This window comes from Vipera ursinii, assembly GCF_947247035.1.
Source record: "Vipera ursinii genome assembly, chromosome: 5".
Taxonomy (NCBI): Eukaryota; Metazoa; Chordata; class Lepidosauria; order Squamata; family Viperidae; genus Vipera; species Vipera ursinii.
The window spans coordinates 40,781,025-40,801,690 of NC_139518.1; the positions used below are offsets into that span (position 1 = coordinate 40,781,025).

Here is a 20,666-nt window from a genome sequence, read left to right on the forward strand (position 1 = left end):
GAGAATTGACAAGATAGGGTTTAGGGTAAATGAATCCAAAGAAATTCACAAATGAAAACTGCCCATTTCCTTTTGGACCTGCAGCTTGCTGCACCATGGAAATCATTTTCAGAGACCTTCCTACACTATGAGGAAAATTGGGAGGTTTGGGAAGGAGAGAATACTCAAATTAAATGGCTCTATGTTCAATTTTGCACAATTCTTCCATTCACAAGTGCCATTCCACATTGCTCAGATGAGGTCAGAGGATCAGGGAGGGCAATGGGGAGAAACTTCATTAACTCATTTTAAAACAACAGCTTTATCAAATGGCAGCAGTAAAAAAAATGCTAATTTTTCTGTCAGCAAAATAATAAGTTTATAATTATTCCTGAACATTTAGAATAAACCTGAAACTTCATTTTTATGTTATCTCAGAAATCATTTAAATTTATGGAACATGCTAAACCCCACAAAAGAGGATTTTTTCTTAATGTTGAAATGGATCTCATGACATACACACTTTTTACCCTGTTTTCTGACAAATTTTCTAATCCATATACATCAAATGCACAAAAACAATCATGTAACAATACATGTTTTATTTTCTTACAAATTAATAACGTTTGCTTTTTTGGTCCATTTTTTCCAAACAGTGCACTTTGGTATGAAGAAATCTTACTCATAACCTGCTCTAAACTTTATATCCAGATTGGTACTTAGGTGACAATTTTCATCTAGAGTATTTTCCTTTCTGTTGCAAAAACCTGGATACATTATCCATAATCTCCTAATTTTTTCTTTCTCAAAATTCATTTATCTCTTTCTCCAAATTTTGTCATATCCAGCTTTTTTCCATCAAGGGGAAAAAAAACATTAACAGCAGCAATTCTCAGTATCTGCTAAAGTTTTGAATACACACCCTATATCTCAACATTACTAAATTAAAACAGTTAATCTTAAAGAAATCAATAACTATCAAATGGATGGCTGGAGGATAACCACCAGACTTATCTTTAATTTCTCTGAGGATATCAGTTCCACTAGATCCAGATTTGCACAGAATGAGCATGCTCCAGGTCCCTTCCTAGAAACACTGCCATCTAGTGGGTCTTAGGAAATATGCCTTTTAAATTCCTACCATTCCTACCTTTTGGAATACACTCCCCCCCAGCAATCTGGCAAGCCCCCACATTCTTAGCTCTATGGAAGGCCATTAAAGCCTGGCTCTTTACCTAGGCATTGGAATAGAGTAGTGGACCTACAGAAAGTTGTTGGAGTTGCTTGGGAGGTGGAGCTGGGTTTTTTTAGTTTGTATATGTTTTTTATACTTTTATTGCTATGAGCTGCCCAGAGTTGGATGATCACTCAAATCTATTAAAATGATAAAAAAATATACTAAATGCAAATCAAATTACAATTTTGGACTGTGGCCAGACACAACTCAAGGACCAATGTTGGTCCTCAGCCTGAAAAACCGGTATACAATTATGTAAAACATTTTTACTATAGTATCCAAAACATTTTGAAACCGAAATATTTTGGGCCTGAATCTCTGAATATTTCTAGTTTGAAATTGGTTGTTCCAAACATCAGGTTAAAGTAGCTCTCTTTCAAGGTCAAACAATGTTTCTAATTTGAAATGACTGAAGTTGGAAAAAGAATATTTCAAGTATGGAACATTTTGAATTTCAGCCATTGTATACAACTCTCTTTTGTACTCTTGTACCTGTTAGGCTCCTTCCAAATAAACTCAAATTATGATATGAAATTCACCAAAATTTATGAAACATTCTGCAAATACTTAACAAAATATAGTTTAAAAAAATGAAAACTTCTATTCAAGTTAGAGAAGAAAAACTATGAGAGAGATACAAGAAAAACAAGGAACAGGTGGCAAAGTCCTACAGTATTGTTGTTGTTGTTAGTTGCGAAGTCGTGTCCGACCCATCGCGACCCTATGGACAATGTTCCTCCAGGCCTTCCTGTCCTCTACCATCTTCTGGAGTCCATCTAAGCTCACGCCTACTGCTTCAATGACTCCATCCAGCCACCTCATTCTCTGTCGTCCCCTTCTTCTATTGCCCTCAATTTTTCCCAGCATTAGGCTCTTCTCCAGTGAGTCCTTCCTTCTCATTAGGTGGCCAAAGTATTTGAGTTTTAGCTTCAGGATCTGGCCTTCTAAAGAGCAGTCAGGGTTGATCTCCTCTAGGACTGACCGGTTTGATCGCCTTGCAGTCCAAGGAACTCGCAGGAGTTTTCTCCAGCACCATAGTTCAAAGGCTTCAATTCTTTGGCGCTCAGCCTTTCTTATGGTCCAGCTTTCACTGCCATACATTGCAACTGGGAAGACCATAGCCTTGACTATACGCACTTTTGTTGACAGGGTGATGTCTCTGCTTTTTAGTGTGCTGTCTAGATTTGCCATGGCTTTCCTCCCAAGGAGCAAGCGTCTTTTAATTTCTTGTCCTACAGTATACTTATCCACAAACATTCCTTGTTTTCCTTGTGTCTTATTATATTTATTCTTTACTCTGAGAATGTCTGTAAATTGATATATATCTGGGATATACATGTGTGTGTGTGCATGCACACACACATGCACACACACAAACATATGAACATCTTTGCAGTTATAGGCAATAATTGTTACGTCCCCCAAAAGGATCAAAATAGTAGATTTAAGGTGCTGGTACTTACCTTTAAAGCCCTACATGGCTTAGGCCTGGGATACTTGCAGGACCATCTGCTGCCGGGAACGACTTCCCATCGCCCAGTGCGCTCACACAGAGAGGGCCTCCTCAGGGTGCCGTCGGCTAGACAATGTCGGCTGGCGACCCCCAGGGGGAGGGCCTTCTCTGTGGGAGCGCCAGCCCTATGGAACCAACTCCCCCTTGAGCTTCGGATGGCCCCGGATCTCCGGTCCTTTCGCCGCGGCCTCAAAACACTCCTTTTCCATCAGGCTGGCCTGGACTGACAGGGATTTTAATTATGTTTTTAATTTTTTAACTTAATTTTAATTTTAATTTATTCTACTGGGGCTATTAATTTAATTTCTTTTTAACTTTTGTATTATTGTATTTTATTGTTGTTAGCCGCCCTGAGTCCTTCAGGAGATAGGGCGGCATATAAGTCCCAATAATAAATAAATAAATAAATAAATAAATCAACTTTCCAAGCGTTATCTTTTTTTAAGAGTCACTTTTCATGTACGTATTGTAGACGCGGTAGAAAGATCTTTCCTGATAATTTCATCTGAACATTTTATTCATAGTGGTAAGTTTGCACATATAATAAACTGTAATTTTTATTTTCATGTCTGTCCATTGGCCACTAATCATATCCCAGTGCTTATCAGTGAGATCAATGATGTGCACGTGTGCTGCTGAAAGAAGCAAGTGGTGTTGTATCCACGTCTTACTTGCTCAACATCTTAGGTCTGACACAATACACACATTTGACCATATTGTTTTATCCCATATACTTTGTTTCTAAAATAGAGCAACTCTTTGGATGAAAATCTTAGCTAACATTGTCAAACTCAAAAGTTTTCTTTATGCAGAAAGGAAATTAAATCATATGAAGATTCCTTAAATGAACTGCTACTAAATAATTCATAAAATGTCAGACTGGGTTGTTCTACCTCTGTCTCCGTGGAAATTCCACTTCACTATCCACTTCTCCTTCTTCTTGTTCTGAAGAATCATCACCACTCTGGTAGGCAACAAAAGGAATTGTTATTTGCCAAATAATTACAAATATGCAGATTCCAATTTAAAAGTAAGCCTCATAAATATGCAATTTTCAGGAAGAAAAATGTTTAAATTTCATTCTAGTCAGCATAAACTATTTTTTTTATTTTATTTTAATTCCATTTATATCCCACCCTTCTCCGAAGACTCAGGGCGGCTTACAAGCTTAGCAGTAAAACCTTGACACAGTATAATTAAGCAAATAGCATGAATGAGAAAATAGAACACAGGTAAACAAGAATATTGTTTTAAGAATTCTGAAGGCCTCACCTTCGGAATGGATCGAGTTTTACCCAGCAGTCCTGGAGTGCTTGCAAGATGAGAGGAGCCAAGAGGAGACACTGACCTGTGGCTGCTGAATTCACCTTCTTTATTCTTTGCAGGAAACTCCAAATTTGCATACGCTGAATCGTACAATGGTCCTTCAGGCTGTTCTAGCCCTGGATCAAGTGATTGTTGTTGATTTGCATCATTTGCTCCCATTCTGCACTGAGGACAGAGACTATATGTATCTGTTTGACAACATTCCCAAAAATCAGCTTTATTCTCTCCATCTTTCTTTACCTCCAGATTTCTCCTTGAATCGGCTTCCACAGCAGCAGAGATAAGATCAGGGCTAGAGCCAGACATCCTCCGTTGGGCATGACTGCTAAGAGGGCTGCGTAGGGCAGCAGCAGGACCAAAGTATCGTAGGTTGTTAGCACAACTGGCTATATCTTGTCCATGTATATTAAGTCGAAGATAATTATCATGATGATGGGGATGATGGGGATGATGGTGAGTTGGCTGGCCCATGTCATCCTGTGCTGGCTGATTTTTCAAGACTCCAGTAAAATCATTGTAACTGCCTTTGCTATTTCCTCGCCGGTGGCGTGGTTTGCTGCGGTAACGTCCCTTGCTACTAAGTGTTGTCATTTTGGGACTCCCTGAGAGAGGAGAGCCGCTAGGGGCCACTTCAGTGTTGGATATGCCATCAGATCTCAACAGGTCAGGTCTGGAAAAGAATGCAAAATCATTCAAATTATAGGTAGTTTTGCTTTCCGACCATTCACTCAAAGTCATTCAGAGTTATAATGGCGCTGAACAAGGAGAATTATCAGAAATGAAGACAAACATACATGTCCCAGGATAATGTTGCAGGATCCAATCCGGGTTGGTCACCGGGTCATCACTAACCATTGTCATGCTCAACAATCCACTGTGATTTGCTTAATGAATGCAGTCAGAATTGATGTCATGTCAGATAGAGTTGTGTGGTTTTTTTTCACTTTTAATTGCATCACTTGGTAACAGAGTTACCTGTGCTAACCTGCAATATATTCAGTTTTCTTCATAAAGATCTATGGGGGGAAGTGTTGAAATTTGCATCATGATGCAAAAACCACTAGTTACAACTTGCATCAGATATCCGACACAAGGATAAAAGGATGGAGCCTGCATCATGACATTGCCCCATGGGTGTTATCATTTTAATATAATTTTGATTGGCTAAGGAAGCCTGTGGCTTTATTATTATTGCCAATGAGTCCACTTATATGTTTAGAATAAAGAAAACTAAATTGCACATATTTAATTAAAAATAAAATTATGGATATCATGTAGGAAAGTGCACAATGTGAGAACTAAGAATGGAGGTGTAGAACTATTTGGGATGTAACCAAAGATAGATCTTTGGAATGATGTCCACCCAAAACTGAGTTCGTTGGTTCTATCCATGCAGCCTTTAGAAAAGCAATTAAAACCTGGCTCTTTACCCAAGCAGTTGGTTGAGATAGTGTATTTTAGTACTGATTGCCATTTAATTATTTTAGTTTGCTTTAGTGGTGCATGTTATTTGTCTTTTCATTTCTTTTTTCTTTTGTATTTTTATTTAATGACTTTATATGCCATCCAGAGTCATGTGGTTTGTGTTTAGTATCCATGTGTTTTAAATAATAAATAAAATGTGTTTATTTACCACATCTTACTGTCCAAGCTTCAAGACCCATTAATCATTTTATCTGATTATTTGAACATATCCATTTGTGACTATTAGGTTCTTTTCAAAGCAGTTAAATAGCAAACTATATTCATATTCATATATTACTATCTAATTTATTGCACATGTCAACACCACTTCAGTGATCAGAAATTGGTATTCAAAAGAATTCAGGAAATTATGAAAAGTAACCCTCCCCCTTGAATATACTATGGTTATTTGCCTCACCGTTTAGTTTGCCCCCCAGATTTGTGGGAGAGTCCTCTTCTCTTCATTAATTTTTCCATTGCATTAGCATGGATTATTGGTCTGACAGGATGACGCTTGTAAGTTCCAGGATACTTTTTTTCCACAGCTTGTTCCCGTCTAAATGTAACATTAAAAAAAAAACCTCTTAATCTTCTCTTAATCAAAGGTTATTCAAAGGTTTACAAACTGCTGTAAGCAAAGTATGTTAAAGTATATACCTGGCAGTTGGAAAAACCTAATTATCCTATAAGGCATCAAGCAAAGTTGTCAGAAATTCCAGTTATGCCTCATATCAATATCCAGTAACCCAACAGAACTATCATTTCCTGCAAATGAATACACCTTTCTTATTCACAACTTTGATCAGAAGAAAAAAGTGCTTAACAAGAAGAATAAAGATTCTCCCAATTTTGGAGTCAATTACAGAATTCTTATAAAAATTAAACATAGATGGATATATGTACTTGAGGAGCTCCTTTTCGCGAACTTCCAACTGTAACATGATGGCACTGAGTTCCATGTACAAATTATTGGCTCTTTCAAGTTTTCTTTCGTAATGTTCACGAATGTCCAAGGCATGCCTAAGAAAAGGAAAGAGCTGACAGTACAATCCTATAACCAACAGCATATACTTATGCAGCATTATTATTAAGCATGTTAAGGGTAACTTTTAAAACAGACAAAAGTTATGAAAACATTTGAATGCTGTCAAAACAAAAACATGGTTTATTTAGAAATAGATAATAGTATTTGGTCTCTTTGTCAAAAAACAAGAATTCAGCTCCACCTAGTAAAAACAATTAGCCTACAGTTCAAACCGATAAAAACTCATTACTGACAAGAGTAAATCAACCTTTCGTAATCTGGCAGTCATTGGGACTACAGCACCCAGAAATTAAGGAAGTATAATCTCAACATATCTGGAAGGAACTGAATTGAAAAGGGCAGATTAGACACTTTAGGAAGGGCATATTTACCAATAGACAGTTGCCATGCTAATTAAATGCATCTCCCAGGTTCAGACGTTATGTGAATACCAACTGCTAGAACCAGAGCTGTTTCCTTTGTTTGCCCCTTTTAGAATTTCCAGATATGACTTACTGGCACATGTGGGAAAGGTATAATAAAGTAGATGGATTCTTAATCTAAAACCAGTAATCATCGTAACCTCTTAAATAAATACAGACCTGAGCTCTTCTCTTCTACGACGAATAAGTTCTTCATCTAACCGGTGTATACAAGTTCCTTCACTTTTAATCTTTTCAAAGTGCTTCTTTACTTCTTCTCTCCATTCAGCCTATTCAAGCAATTTTACATTTAGATGGTTATACCTCATAACTCAGAGCTTTGGCAATTACATCACGAAAAGTTACATTGCACTAACATATGAGAAAGAAAGCCGAGCTACACTCAACTTGTTTCTCAACCTTGAGTTACTTATATAAAGTAATAAAGGTGGGATAAAAATCTAATAAATAAATAAAATATGATCAAGGTACAAAAAGTATGCATGTTACAAAGAAAACAGGTAAGGAGTCCCTGAAAACATTACAAGAAAGAATCTCCCAATGAAGCTAATTGAAAGAGAAAAAAAAAGCACTTCTCTGCCCAGTGTATAATTAACTTGGGGAATTTACAGATTAATATCACTAGCATTAGACATATGAGAGTTACTAACATGGACCTACAAAATGAATCTGTTATGCACTGTTAGTCTTGAATAATCAATTATACATTCAAGATATAAGTAGCAAATCTCCAAATACCAGTTGCAAGACATCATTAATAGGAGAGAGGTATATATCTGTCTCCTTGCTTATGAGCACCTCAGAGGCACCTAGTTGGCTACAATGAGACACAAAATGCTGAATTAAAATGGACTTTGGCTTGATCCAGCAGTCTTTTCTAAAGTTCTTATGACAAGATGACAGACTGAATCTGTTGCTCTCAGTAATTATTGAATTAGAAGGGGCCAGGGCCAGCACCGTGGCGGGACGACACATCCTTTGGAAGCTCCCAAAGGATTGTCATTTTTCAGCTGTTTGGGGATCTGTCTGAGTTTCAGACAGATCAGAGCTGTCCTGAAGGGATGGTGTTGAAGGGAGGCACAGTTTTGGCAGCACAGGAGGGATCGCAACCTCCTGGAGAGCCGACGGAAGCTTCCCGGACCAGCAGCTGTCAGACGGCCATTGCGAGCCGTCACAAGCCAGGGCGGCCACTTGGAAGATCTTGAAAGTAAGTTTGGAGGATTGCCTGTGTGAGAAGATTGAGAATCCTTAAATGCTGGAAACTGGGGGGGGGGGAATAAGAAGAATTTGAAGCCGTGCAAAAGTGAGGGAGGGGAGCGGATTTTTAAACTGCTCCTCTCCTGGAACTGCAGCGGTGGATAACAATGGAAGGCAAAAGAAGGCAATGAATCAAGTATCTCGGCTGAGATACCCTTGAAGCTTAAGAAAAAAAGGGAGAGTAAGTGACCTTGAATGACAGCTGCTGAACTCACTGATAAGAAGTTTACAGAGTCTGTTGTTGTTTTTTTAGTTTGCAGAATGATGGATTGTTTTTTACTTTGATTTTTTTTTCTTTTGGACTAAGGCACAGAGACTCTGAAACGAACAAAGAGCGTAACCTGTATGGATTAATTTCTTTCTTTCTTTCTTTTTTAAATATAAGGATATTTGGCTTTTTCCTTTTTTTCTTTCCTTTTCCCTTTGTACTCACCTTTACTTGTCGCTGAAATTTTTCGTACTCGTTTTTTTTTTTTAGTACATTTGGATTATAATACCCCATCAACATTTGGATTACAAACTACTGGAGAAAATGAAGAAGACCACAACACACCCAGCAACAGCTGCCCTAATATCACAGAGTCCGGTGGCACAGAAATCACTGGACAACACAATGCAGCAAGATAGATCCAACATGGAACTGAAAAATATGATACTGGCACTACACACAGACTTCAAAGAAGGGATTGGCAAACTAGAAGAGGACCTAAAAGAGGTCAAAGAACTGATGCAGAAAAATGAACAAAGATTGCAACAAGCTGAAGAAAGAATTGAATTAATAGATAAAAGACTAGAGGAGATTGATAACCGACTTACATTAACAGACAGGAATCAGGAAAAAATGATCATTGCTTTAGAGATTTATTTTATTTATTTATTTTATTACATTTATATACCGCCCTTTCCCGAGGGACTCAGGGCGGTTTACAGGGTAATTAAAACCAAAAATACAAAAGTTAAAAACCAAATTTAAAAAAGATTAAATTTATCCCTGTATAAATAAAACCCCAATTAAAATAAATTAGTCCTCAGCCTGGGCCAGAGAGCTCGAAGAGCCAGATCTTCAGGCCCCGGCGGAACAAACGGAGGCAGCTGGTTCCAAAGGGCAGGCACCCCCACAGAGAAGGCCCTATCCCTGGGTGTTACCCGCCGGCAATCTTTTACCGGTGGCACCCTGAGCAGACCCTCCCTGTGGGATCGCACTGGACGAAGGGAACTTGATGCCGGCAGCAGGTGTTCCCTCAGATATCCCGGTCCCAAGTCATGTAGGGCTTTATAGGTCATCACCAGCACCTTGAATTTCACCTGGAGGGCAACCGGAAGCCAATGCAGCTCGCGGAGTAGAGGTGTTACATGGGAGTATCGTGAGACCCCCATCACAACTCGCGTGGCCGCATTCTGCACCAGTTGAAGCCTCCGAGTGGTCCTCAAGGGCAGCCCCATGTAGAGAGCATTGCAGTAGTCCAAATGGGAGGTCACGAGCGCATGAGTGACTGTGCGTAGGGCATCTCGGTCCAGATAGGGTCGCAACTGGCGCACCAGGCGAACCTGGGCAAAAGCCCCCCTGGTCACGGCTCCTATATGGTCTTCAAAATTGAGTCGTGAATCCAGGAGGACGCCCAAGTTGCGAGCCCTATCAACGGGGGGTAACACCTCACCCCCCATCGTTAGAGATGGAATAGTCTGGTTGACCCAATATGCACAGCCACTCAGTCTTGGCGGGATTGAGACGAAGCCTGTTTCTCCCCATCCAGACCTGGACCGCCTCCAGGCACCGGGACATCACGGCGAGGGCATCGCTGGGTTGGTTCGGGGTGGAAAGAAAAAGTTGGGTATCATCAGCGTACTGATGATACCCCACCCCGCAACCACGAATGATCTCACCCAGCGGCTTCATATAGATGTTGAACAGGAGGGGCGAGAGAACCGACCCCTGAGGAACTCCACAAATGAGAGGCCTCGGGGCGGATCTCTGCCCTCCCGCCAACACCGACTGCGAGCGGCCCAGGAGATAGGAGAACCACCGTAAAACGGTGCCTCCCACTCCCAACCCCCTGAGACGCCGCAGCAGGATACCATGGTCGATGGTATCAAAAGCCGCTGAGAGATCTAATAGGACCAGGACAGAGGAGCAACCCCTGTCCCTAGCCCTCCAGAGATCATTCACCAGCGCGACCAATGCTGTCTCCGTGCTGTATCCGGGTCTGAAACCCGATTGGTACGGGTCCAGATAATCAGTTTCCTCCAGGAACAGAGGGAGCTGATGCGCCACCACACTCTCAACAACCTTCGCCAAAAAGCGAAGGTTGGAGACTGGACAATAGTTATTTAAAACAGCCGGGTCCAAACCAGGCTTCTTGAGGAGGGGTCTCACCACCGCCTCCTTCAAGGCGGCAGGGAAGACACCCTCCTTCAAAGAAGCAGTTATTACTGCATGGAACCAGCCTTGTGTCCCCTCCCGGGCCGCATAAGCTAGCCAGGAGGGGCACGGATCCAACAAACAGGTGGTGGTGCCCAGCCTCCCCATGATCCTGTCCACATCATCAGGGGAAACAGGGTCGAACTCAGTCCAGATAACATGCTCAAGACCATCCGATTCCTCCACATCAGACTCTGCCCAGTCAGAGTCCAGACCGGTCCGGATCTGAGCGATTTTGTCCACAAGATGATGACTAAACTCCTCGGCTCGTCCCCGCAAGGGATCCTCCCTCACCTCCTGATTAAGGAGGGAGCGAGTTACCCTAAACAGGGCGGCCGGGCGATTATCTGCGGATGCGATAAGGGCAGCAAAGTAGTTAGACTTCGCCGTCCTTATCGCCGCAAGATAAGACCGTATAAAGGTTCTTAACTGCAATCGGTCAGATTCGGATCGGCTGGACCTCTCTAGACCTCGTCTCCGACGCTTCATCTCCCGGAGCTCCACAGAGAACCATGGAGCCCAGTGGGATCTGCGCCGGGTCAGAGGTCGCAAGGGTACAATGCAGTCAAGTGCCCCGGCGGCCGCCCTTTCCCAGGCATCCACCAGAGCATCGACTGGGCTGTGGGTAAGGGTGATGGGTATAGGCCCAAGCGCCCTCTGGAACCGTTCCGGGTCCATTAGGCGCCTGGGGCGGAACCACCTGGTCGGTTCCGCAGCCCAGCAGCGGGGTGTGGCATAACGGAAAACCAGCTGCAGGAGGTAATGATCTGACCATGACAGGGGGGTAATGATTGGTGAACCCCCTCCCAGATCATCCAACCACTGTCCAGATAGGAACACCAGGTCGAGAGTATGATCCCCCACATGAGTCGGGCCCTCAATAACTTGGGTCAGGCCCATGTCTGTCATGGAGGCCATGAACTCCCGAGCTAACTCAGACGACCCTCCCAGTGACGGCAGGTTGAAGTCACCCAGGACTATAAGCCTGGGGAACTCCACCGCCAGCCCTGAGAGAGTGTCGAGCAGCTCGGGCAGGGCTGTCGCCACACAGCCGGGCGCCAGGTATGTGAGCAACAAGCCCAAGTGAGCCCGAGGACCACATCTCAGGAGGAGGGATTCACTCCCGGCCATCTGGACAATGGTGGCCTCCCGCGGGCACAGAGTCTCCCGAACAACCACTGCCACCCCACCACCCCTGCCCTGAGCCCGTGGCTGGTGTAGCACCCGGAAACCTGGAGGGCATAACTCGGTCAGAGGCACCCCTCCCTCCGAGCCCAACCAAGTTTCCGTAATGCACACCAGATCCGCACATTCCTCCTCGATCAGATCATGAATGAGGGGAGCTTTGTTAACGACGGATCTGGCGTTAAAATAGACCAGCCTGAGCTCAGGGACCTGATCACTCTCATCCCCGGGTAAGAGGGTGCTAACCAGAGGGTCGGAGTGCGCCACCGCTCGAAGATAGCGGGGGCGCAATCCCGGGTGTTGATATGGCCCTCCGTGCAACCACCTGCTGCCATTCCCTATCGTCGTGGGGATTTGAAGCCCCACCCCAACATTCATAGAACCAGCAGCCGCCTCCCCCAACCCTGTCCCGTCAGGACCCCTAACAGGCCCAGACTGAGTGCCAGTTAAAGATTCCCTCCCCACCCTCCTACCCCTCCCCCTCCCTAACCTTTTAAAATAACCGGCTAAAAATTTTATCAGGGGCCTCTTAGCACATCTCAACTCGAGGCCCCTAGTTAAGCCCAGCCACGTCTTGGGGTCCCAGCAATTGGGCCCGTCATCAAGGGGAATGTTAGAAAGGAAGGCTGGTCGTATCCAGGAGGGAGAAACCCCTCTGAGGGCGTACAAGTCCGATCCAGAGTATTGTACTCGAGCCATGAGATGGAACTGTCCATATGAGCCATTGTTCACAAATGGGGTCAGATGTTATTAAGATGATAAGATGTTAATTCAGATGTAAAAAACATTAAGTCCGGAACGTGTCTTCATCCAGCAGTCTGCCAGTCCGGCTCTGCTCTCACCTGAGCCGGTCCAGACAAGAGCCCATGACTGTCCTCTCACCTAGCCATGAGATCCAGCCTGGGATGGATAAGGGCAGCATTGCTGGGGGAGCAGAAGTCCCCCCTGCTAGTCTCTCACACGAGCAGGGGATTGATAGCCAGTCCAGGGCCGCCCTCTCACCACGGCCTGTCCTAGACTCCTTCCGGAACATCATAGGGAGGTCACGGGAACAGGAGAAAAAATGTCCCAAATCCTGTTCCAGCCTCCAATCCATCTTGGAAAGTAGCAAGCAAAGACCATCCAAACACGCTAAATCCATTTCTAGGGCAGCAGGGAGCTCAGTTATAAATGTCAAGTGCTCAGATTCAAGCAGCCAAATCTCCATCGTCCTCTGAGAAAAAGGAGACAGAAAAGTCTCCCCCATAGCCTCCACGCCGAAACAGGAATCCGCAGCCATTTTATAAGCGGAAAGGCCAGGAGCAACAGTCAGGAGCAAAGAGATCCACACGGCTGCAAACGGTGCCCTCCAACCGAGTTCAGGCGCCTGATGATCCATCCAAGGGTCCGCAGCAGGATCCTAGGCTGCCGAAGTCATCTCAGTCTGAGAAAGCTTCCCCAGCGCCCGAGGAAGGGAGAGCGAGCAATCAATTCTAGCCAGCACAGCGCCCGACAGCTGATCCAGAGCACCAGCTGATCGGCGGCAGGCTACAGGCCGCCCGGCCGCTGCCGCTTCTACTTCTCTGGGGGGGGGGAAAGGCTCCACACCGCGAAACGGTGCTAGCCTGTTGTTCCTACACCCCCCTTCCGAATATGCCCTTCGGCTGGGCTGGATGGATAGAGCCGATTATTATTTAAGATTCCAAAATGTTGAAGAAGAAAAGGGAGAGAACCTAGCAGATGTAATAGTGGGAATATTAGCAGAAGCATTGGAGGAAAGCAAGGAAAAGATAATTAATGATATAGATGAGATATTTAGAATATACACTAGATATGCTACGAGAAATACTCTCCCCAGAGAGGTGCATATAAGATTTACTAAAAAAAAGCATTAAGAGTAGATATACTGCAGAAGCTGAGAAATGTTAAAATAAAATATAAGGGAAGAGAGATAGTGATGTTAAAACAGATCCCAAGAAGAGTGAGAGACCTGAGAAAGGAGTATCAATTTCTGACAAATTGCTTAATTAAAAAAGGGATAAATTTTAGATGGTTAATACCAGAAGGAGTAATGATAAATTGGCAAGAACAGAGACATAGAGTGGACACATTAGAGAAAACAGAACTTTTCTATGATCAATACTTTGGGCAGCAAGAAGAAGAAAGGCTGAGAGGGGAAAGAGTAACCAGACAGCAAGGAGACGAGACAGAGAAGCAACGCAGTAAGTATAGCATAGAACAGGAGGAAAGGGTGTTGAGAGAAGGGACAAGAGCAAAAGAGGCAAAAGAGCAAAGAGAGATGAGAATAACGAGAGCAACTAAAACTTCAAATAAATAATCATGGAAGAAGAAATAAAAGCAATTTCAATAAACGTAAATGGACTGAATTCGGCTATAAAAAGAAAAAGAACACTAAATAAATTGGGGAAATTAAAGATGGATATAATTTCTTTACAAGAAGCTCATATTAAGCAACAACATAAATATCTACTAGAATATCCAAAATTGGGAGAATTATATACCTCACTTGAAGATCAGAGTAAAAGAGGTGTGGTATTATATATTCAAAAAGCAATACAAACTACATTGTTATATTCAGATGAAGAAGGGCGAATTTTAATGGTGGAAGTAATTATGAATTGTAAAAAAACTTTATTGGTAGCGATCTACACCCCAAATGAAAACCAAGAAAATTTCTATTCAAAATTACACCAGAAAATAATAGAATTGGAATTTGAAAGCATATGTATGATTGGAGATTTCAGCGCTATCGTAAAGGCTGGGCTGGATTATAATACGACAAAACAAAAAAAAAGACCCTAAGGAGAACACTTCCAAAATCTTTTCATAATATGGTGGACGAATTAAATATATTAGATGTTTGGAGAGAAAAATATCCGGAAAAGAAGCAATATACATTCTATTCTAACAGACACCTGTCCTGGTCGAGAGTAGATATGATATGGACATCAATAGACTTATTTACAAGTACATACAGGGCTTTTTTTGTCATAGAACGCTCAGAACCTTGGTGGAGCAGTGGGCTAATGCCTCCTTAAGTAACACCAGCTGCCTGCAATTAGTGCAGGTTCGAGTCCCACCTGTCCTGGTCGAGAGTAGATATGATATGGACATCAATAGACTTATTTACAAGTACATACAGGGCTTTTTTTGTCATAGAACGCTCAGAGCCTTGGTGGAGCAGTGGGCTAATGCCTCCTTAAGTAACACCAGCTGCCTGCAATTAGTGCAGGTTCGAGTCTCACCAGGCTCAAGGTTGACTCAGCCTTCCATCCTTCCGAGGTAGGTAAAATGAGGACCCAGATTGTTGGGGGCAATAAGCTGACTTTGTAATAATGCCGCTTGGGGGGTGTATGAAAGCCCTAATAAGCAGGCATATACATAGAATGAAGGCTACTGCTAAGCTTGTAAGCCGCCCTGAGTCTTCGGAGAAGGGCGGGATATAAATGGAATTAAAATAAATAAATAAATAAAAAAAGAACGGAGTTCCGGCACCTTTTTTGGATGGAACCTTGTAGGGTAGGCAAGGTGAGTTGTATGACATGTGTGAGTTCCGGCACCTTTTTCTTTTACAAAAAAAGCACTGAGTACATAAAATATAAACACAGAAACAAGCACATGGGCGGACCACAATCGAGTCACAATTACATGGAAGGGACAAAAAAAGAGAACAAGATATACATTAAATCAAACTGTATTGAATGAAAAAGACTTCCAGCAATATGGAAAAGAATGACTTTCTTCTTTAAGGAAAACAAAACAGAAGATACCTCACTTCAAAATGTCTGGGATACGGCAAAAGCGTACATGAGAGGACTTGCTATATCTTATATGGGGAAAAAGAATAAACAGAAAAGACAAATTAGGGAAAAACTGGAGGAAGAATATAAGACTCTTGAGAAAGAATTACTGAAAGATACACAAAACAAAAAGATAAAAAATTTAATGGGAGTTGAACAAGCATAAAATGAACAATAGAAAATGAAGAGGTGGCAACGAAAATAAAGGCAGTTAAACAAACCTTTTTTGAACATGCAAACAAACCAGGGAGATGGTTGACATATAAAATTAAAAAGGAAAAAGAGAAGAGATGGATTAAACAACTGGAAGATGCCAAGGGGACTTTACAACACCGGAATGAAGAAAAGAAAAAAATAGCTTGGGAATATTATGAGAATTTATATAAGCAACAAGCAGTTTCAGATGATAGGATAAAACAATTCTTGGAAAAAACAGAGATACCTAAAGTACCAGAGAAATTTAAAAAGCTACTAGAAGAGAAAAAAACAATGATGGAATTAACAGAAGCAATTAAAAACCAAAAGAATGGCAAAACACCAGGACCAGATGGGCTACCAGCGGAACTATATAGAACATTGCAGGAACTGTTAGGCAATCTAATGCTGGAACTCTATAATGAACTCCTCTCTGAAGCTAAGATCCCAGATTCGTGGTTGGAAGCACAAATACCTGATACCAAAGGAAGAAACGGAAATACCGAAAATAAAGAACTATAGACCGATTTCCTTGCTGAATGTGGACTATAAAATATTCGCATCAATCATGGCCGAAAGACTTAAAAAGTTCCTAAACGAATTTATACATTTAGATCAAAATGGGTTCCTGCCCAAAAGACAGATTAGAGACAATATGCAAATTATATTAAACACATTAGAATACTATGAAACACACCCCGAAAAAAAGATGGCATTGATGTTTTTGGATGCGCAGAAAGCATTCAATAATGTGAATTGGCAATTCATGATAAGACAACTACAGATTACGGTTTTTGGAGAGAAATTTATAAATGTAATTAAAGCAATTTATAATAAGCAAATAGCCAAAATAATGATTAATGGAGATATGACTGAAAAGATTAACATTGTGAAGGAACAAGGCAGGGATGCCCTTTATCCCCATTATTGTTTGTATTGACACTAGAGATACTAAATAGAACTATAAGACAGAATAAGGATATAAAAGGTATGAAAGTTAAGAGAGAAGAATATAAGCTACAAGTTTCGCAGATGATTTAGTATTTATCTTGGAGGAGCCACTAGAGACAGGACCTGTATTAATAGAACAAATAGAAAAATATGGTGAGGTAGCAGGTTTGAAGATTAATAAAGATAAAACAAAAATAGTGAAAAATATTACTGAAAAACAAAAAAAAAAAGGATTGATGGGAAAGTTAGATACAATACCAATAAGATTGGAAAAGAAATATTTTGAGGGGCTAAATAAAATAATTTTGAAATATATTTGGCAGGGGGAAAAGGCAAGGATTAATTTAAAAATGTTACAGGATGCAAGACTCAGAGGTGGATTTAGCTAACCTAATTGGGAATTACGGTATATTACCAGGCTGCAGTAATGTCATGGATGAGAGCATGGATTTTACTGAGGAATACTAGATTATTGACATTAGAGGGACATGATTTACAGTTGGGATGGCATGCGTTCATATGGTATGGGAAAAATAGAATACACAGCTATTTCTAGAGACATCATATCAGGAATTCTTTATTGATGGTTTGGGAGAAAATAAAGAGGAAGCATTACTTGAGGATTCCAGATTGGCTCTCAACTATGGAAGTGTTAATACACCCCAATATGTTTAACATGGGAAACATTATAAGATATAAAGACCTACTAACAGATACGGGGAAGCTGAAAACCAAACAACAATTAGAGGAACAAGGAATAAAGATGGATTGGTACATGAGAATGCAAATAGAATCTAGATATGAAAAAGATGCTAAAATAGATGGTTTTAATTTGGGGAGAACAGAGTTAGATGAAGTACTTACGGGAACTGAAGAAAAATGGATTAAAAAATGTATAGGTACTTATTATATAGGGAATTAGAAGAGGAGCAAGTTAAGGAGTCAATGATAAAATGGTCAAGAAATTTTGGATATACGACTGAATTAGATAGATGGCAACAATTGTGGGAAAGTAACTATAAACTGACAATGGCGACAGCGTATAAAGAAAATACGTACAAGATGTTCTACAGATGGCATATGTCTCCAGAGAGACTAGCTAAAATGTTTGAGGACAGATCTATAAAATGTTGGAAATGCCATCAAATACCAGGCTCTTTCTATCATATGTGGTGGACGTGTGCAGAAGCTAAAACCTATTGGAACATAATCAAATCACGGATAGAAAAGATGATACAACGTATAGAATTAAGACCAGAAATATTCCTGTTGGGTATTTTACCAGAGAAATATAGCAAAGAGAACACATATTTGATTATTCATATAACCACTGGAGCTAGGATTGTGTTTGCACAAAACTGGAAGGCACTGAAAGCTCCTCCAGAAGAAGAGGTGATCAGGAAAATAATGGAATGTGCAGAAAGGAACAGATTAACAATGATAATTAACGATAAGACAGAGTCAGAGTATTATGAAATTTGGGGAAAATTTTACGAGTGGGTGGAAAAGAGAATATGTTTAAAAGACGGCTAACACTAATTTAGATGGAAGAAAAATGAGGAGATAAGGATATTATCATACCTAATATAGACACTGAAAATCCAAGGAGAGGAGCTGCTCGGACATCTCCCCTGAATTGTATCGGAAGAGGAATAGGAGGGAAGAAAGGAGAGGAGAGAGGTTGGAGGGAAAGAGGAGAAATGGGGAGAAACGGGGGGGAGTGGTGAGGGAAAGAGGAGAGGAGAGGAGAGGAGAGGAGAGGAGAGGAGAGGAGAGGAGAGGAGAGGAGAGGAGAGAAAGAAGAGGGAAGTAGGAAAGAAAGGAGAAAGGGAGAAAGAAAGTAGAGAAGAGGGAAGAGAGAGAAGGAGGGTGGATACAGTGAAAGGGGAAATGGACGAGCAGCACCCAAACGTACGTGTAGGTTTTTATGTATGGCAATATATTTGTTGACTTGTTTGTGGAAGAAATGGGAAAATAAAATTGAATATATATTTAAAAAAACATGTAAAAAAAAGTAATTATTGAATTACCTGAGACTTGAAATAAGTCTCCTGAGGGGTAGCCAAAACATCAGCAGATGCTATGTCAAGGTGCATAAGTGTCTGTCGAAAAGAAGGTCGATTCCGTGGCTTGCTTTGCCTGCCAAATTAAAGAAAACAAAAGAGATACCATCCAGTAAACTAACTTTAGCCAATTTTTTTCCTTTGAAGGTAAACTTACAGAAGGATATTAATTTCTATATCAGGGGTCGGCAACCGGAAAAAGGAAAAGAGCCACTCAGAACCGGTTCCATCACACAAACAAAAAAGTGGGAGCCGCAAAAAGTGCGCACGCGTGCGTCCACACATGCGCATGTGCAAAAAACATTTTGCGCATGCGCAAAAAACATGGGAGGCACCTGCGCGGCGACGGGTCTCCCCTTTGGAGAGGTGCGTGCGCACCTCCGCCCGAACGGAGTTCTCGGCACTAGTGGCTTTTGTAAAGCAGGAATTGCTTCCAGCGGAGTCTTTTCCCCCTATTTTTTTTTTACAATAAGTTTCTCCTCCCTCTCCCCTCCCTCAAAAATAGAAGGACCTGGTCCGAAGTGCTAATTAGAAAGATAATTTGAGCAATAAACTTAAACACTTTCGAGCAAATAATGCCTGCGGAAAAGAGAGGGAGCGAGCCAGGAAGCTGGTCCTCGCCTACAGCGGCCGGGCCCCAGTGGCTTTTAAAAGCTCGGGGCCTCACCGGGAACGGAATTTTTAAGGGAGGGCTGTGAGAGGGAAAATGGAGGATTTTCACCTGGAGGTTGCTGGGGATCTGGCAGCTTTCCAAACACGGCGCCATTGTCTGTTCGGGCGGAGGTGCGCGGCCACCCGAACAGCGGTTTGGAGACCTGCTGGTGCCGGTTTAGAAAGCTGCTGCGGGCCGCGGCAGCTTTCTAAACCGGCACCAGCAGGTCTCCAAATCGCACCTCCGCCCAAACACCAGCAGGTCTCCAAACCGCTGTTCGGGCGGAGGTGTGCGCACACCTCTCCTGCGCGCGCAGCTCTCCAAACCTTTGGAGAGGTGCACGCGCACCTCTGCCCGAACAGCAGTTTGGAGACCTGCTGGTGTTCGGGCGGAGGTGCGGTTTGGAGACCTGCTGGTTCGGAGAGGTGCACGCGCACCGGGCGACTGGGAGAAGCAGGAGACGGCTCAAAGAGCCACATGCGGCTCCGGAGCGCGGGTTGCCAACCCGTGTTCTATATCTACTAGAATAACCCAAAAGGGATGATTTCTAACTAAATATACCATAACTAAAATAACTAAACAATAAATTTGCTGCTTTTCTCACTGTATATAGTCTTTTTATGAATGGACAACTAGTCTTTCTTCTTTTAACACTCTATAGTCTGCATCTCCTTTATTCTTTTAGCATATTTATGTTTTCTATGCCACAGTAATACCTCAATATTTGTAGCATTCCTTCTTCATTGCTAATTTTTACTTCAAGCTACATAAATGTACACTTTACACCTGGACATTGCTTAATGGACAGCAACAGAATACAATAAGATTCATATTAAAAAAGTCAACCAGGATATTTCCATGTGCAGATTGTGGAATGTAAAACCAAATGTGAGACTTCCGGGTGGCAAGGCTCCGCCGCCGGCAGCCATTTAGGCTGTCAGCCCCGTTGTTTCCGTAGAACCACCGAAAACAGCGCCGATCAGCTGTTTTGGCGGCTCGGAAGCCCGCTCCTCGGGAGAAGAGGAGGGGGTGAGCGCCCAGGCAGGGGTAGAGCTCTCCCAGACCGCCAGAATTAAAACTCTGGTGGTTGAAGGATTGAGCCCCCCTGAAGCCTGAGTTTGCTCCGGACTTCGGGACACCTCTGCTCCAGGGCTTTGG

General features: G+C 42.2%; 1 protein-coding gene across 3 annotated transcripts in view; it reads right to left on the reverse strand.

Annotated features, from left to right (window-relative positions):
* The window catches only part of MAP3K13 (mitogen-activated protein kinase kinase kinase 13), a 52,488-nt gene that overhangs the window by 5,765 nt on the left and 26,057 nt on the right, over positions 1 to 20,666 (reverse strand). For all 3 annotated transcript variants that reach the window (XM_083363372.1, XM_083363374.1, XM_083363373.1), the window contains 6 exons: positions 18,824 to 18,932; positions 7,146 to 7,255; positions 6,423 to 6,539; positions 5,938 to 6,075; positions 4,002 to 4,725; positions 3,623 to 3,693 (listed from right to left, as the gene is read on the reverse strand). In XM_083363372.1, coding sequence (XP_083219498.1) covers positions 3,623 to 3,693; positions 4,002 to 4,725; positions 5,938 to 6,075; positions 6,423 to 6,539; positions 7,146 to 7,255; positions 18,824 to 18,932 — 1,269 coding nt within the window. The remainder of the gene's footprint in view (positions 1 to 3,622; positions 3,694 to 4,001; positions 4,726 to 5,937; positions 6,076 to 6,422; positions 6,540 to 7,145; positions 7,256 to 18,823; positions 18,933 to 20,666) is intronic.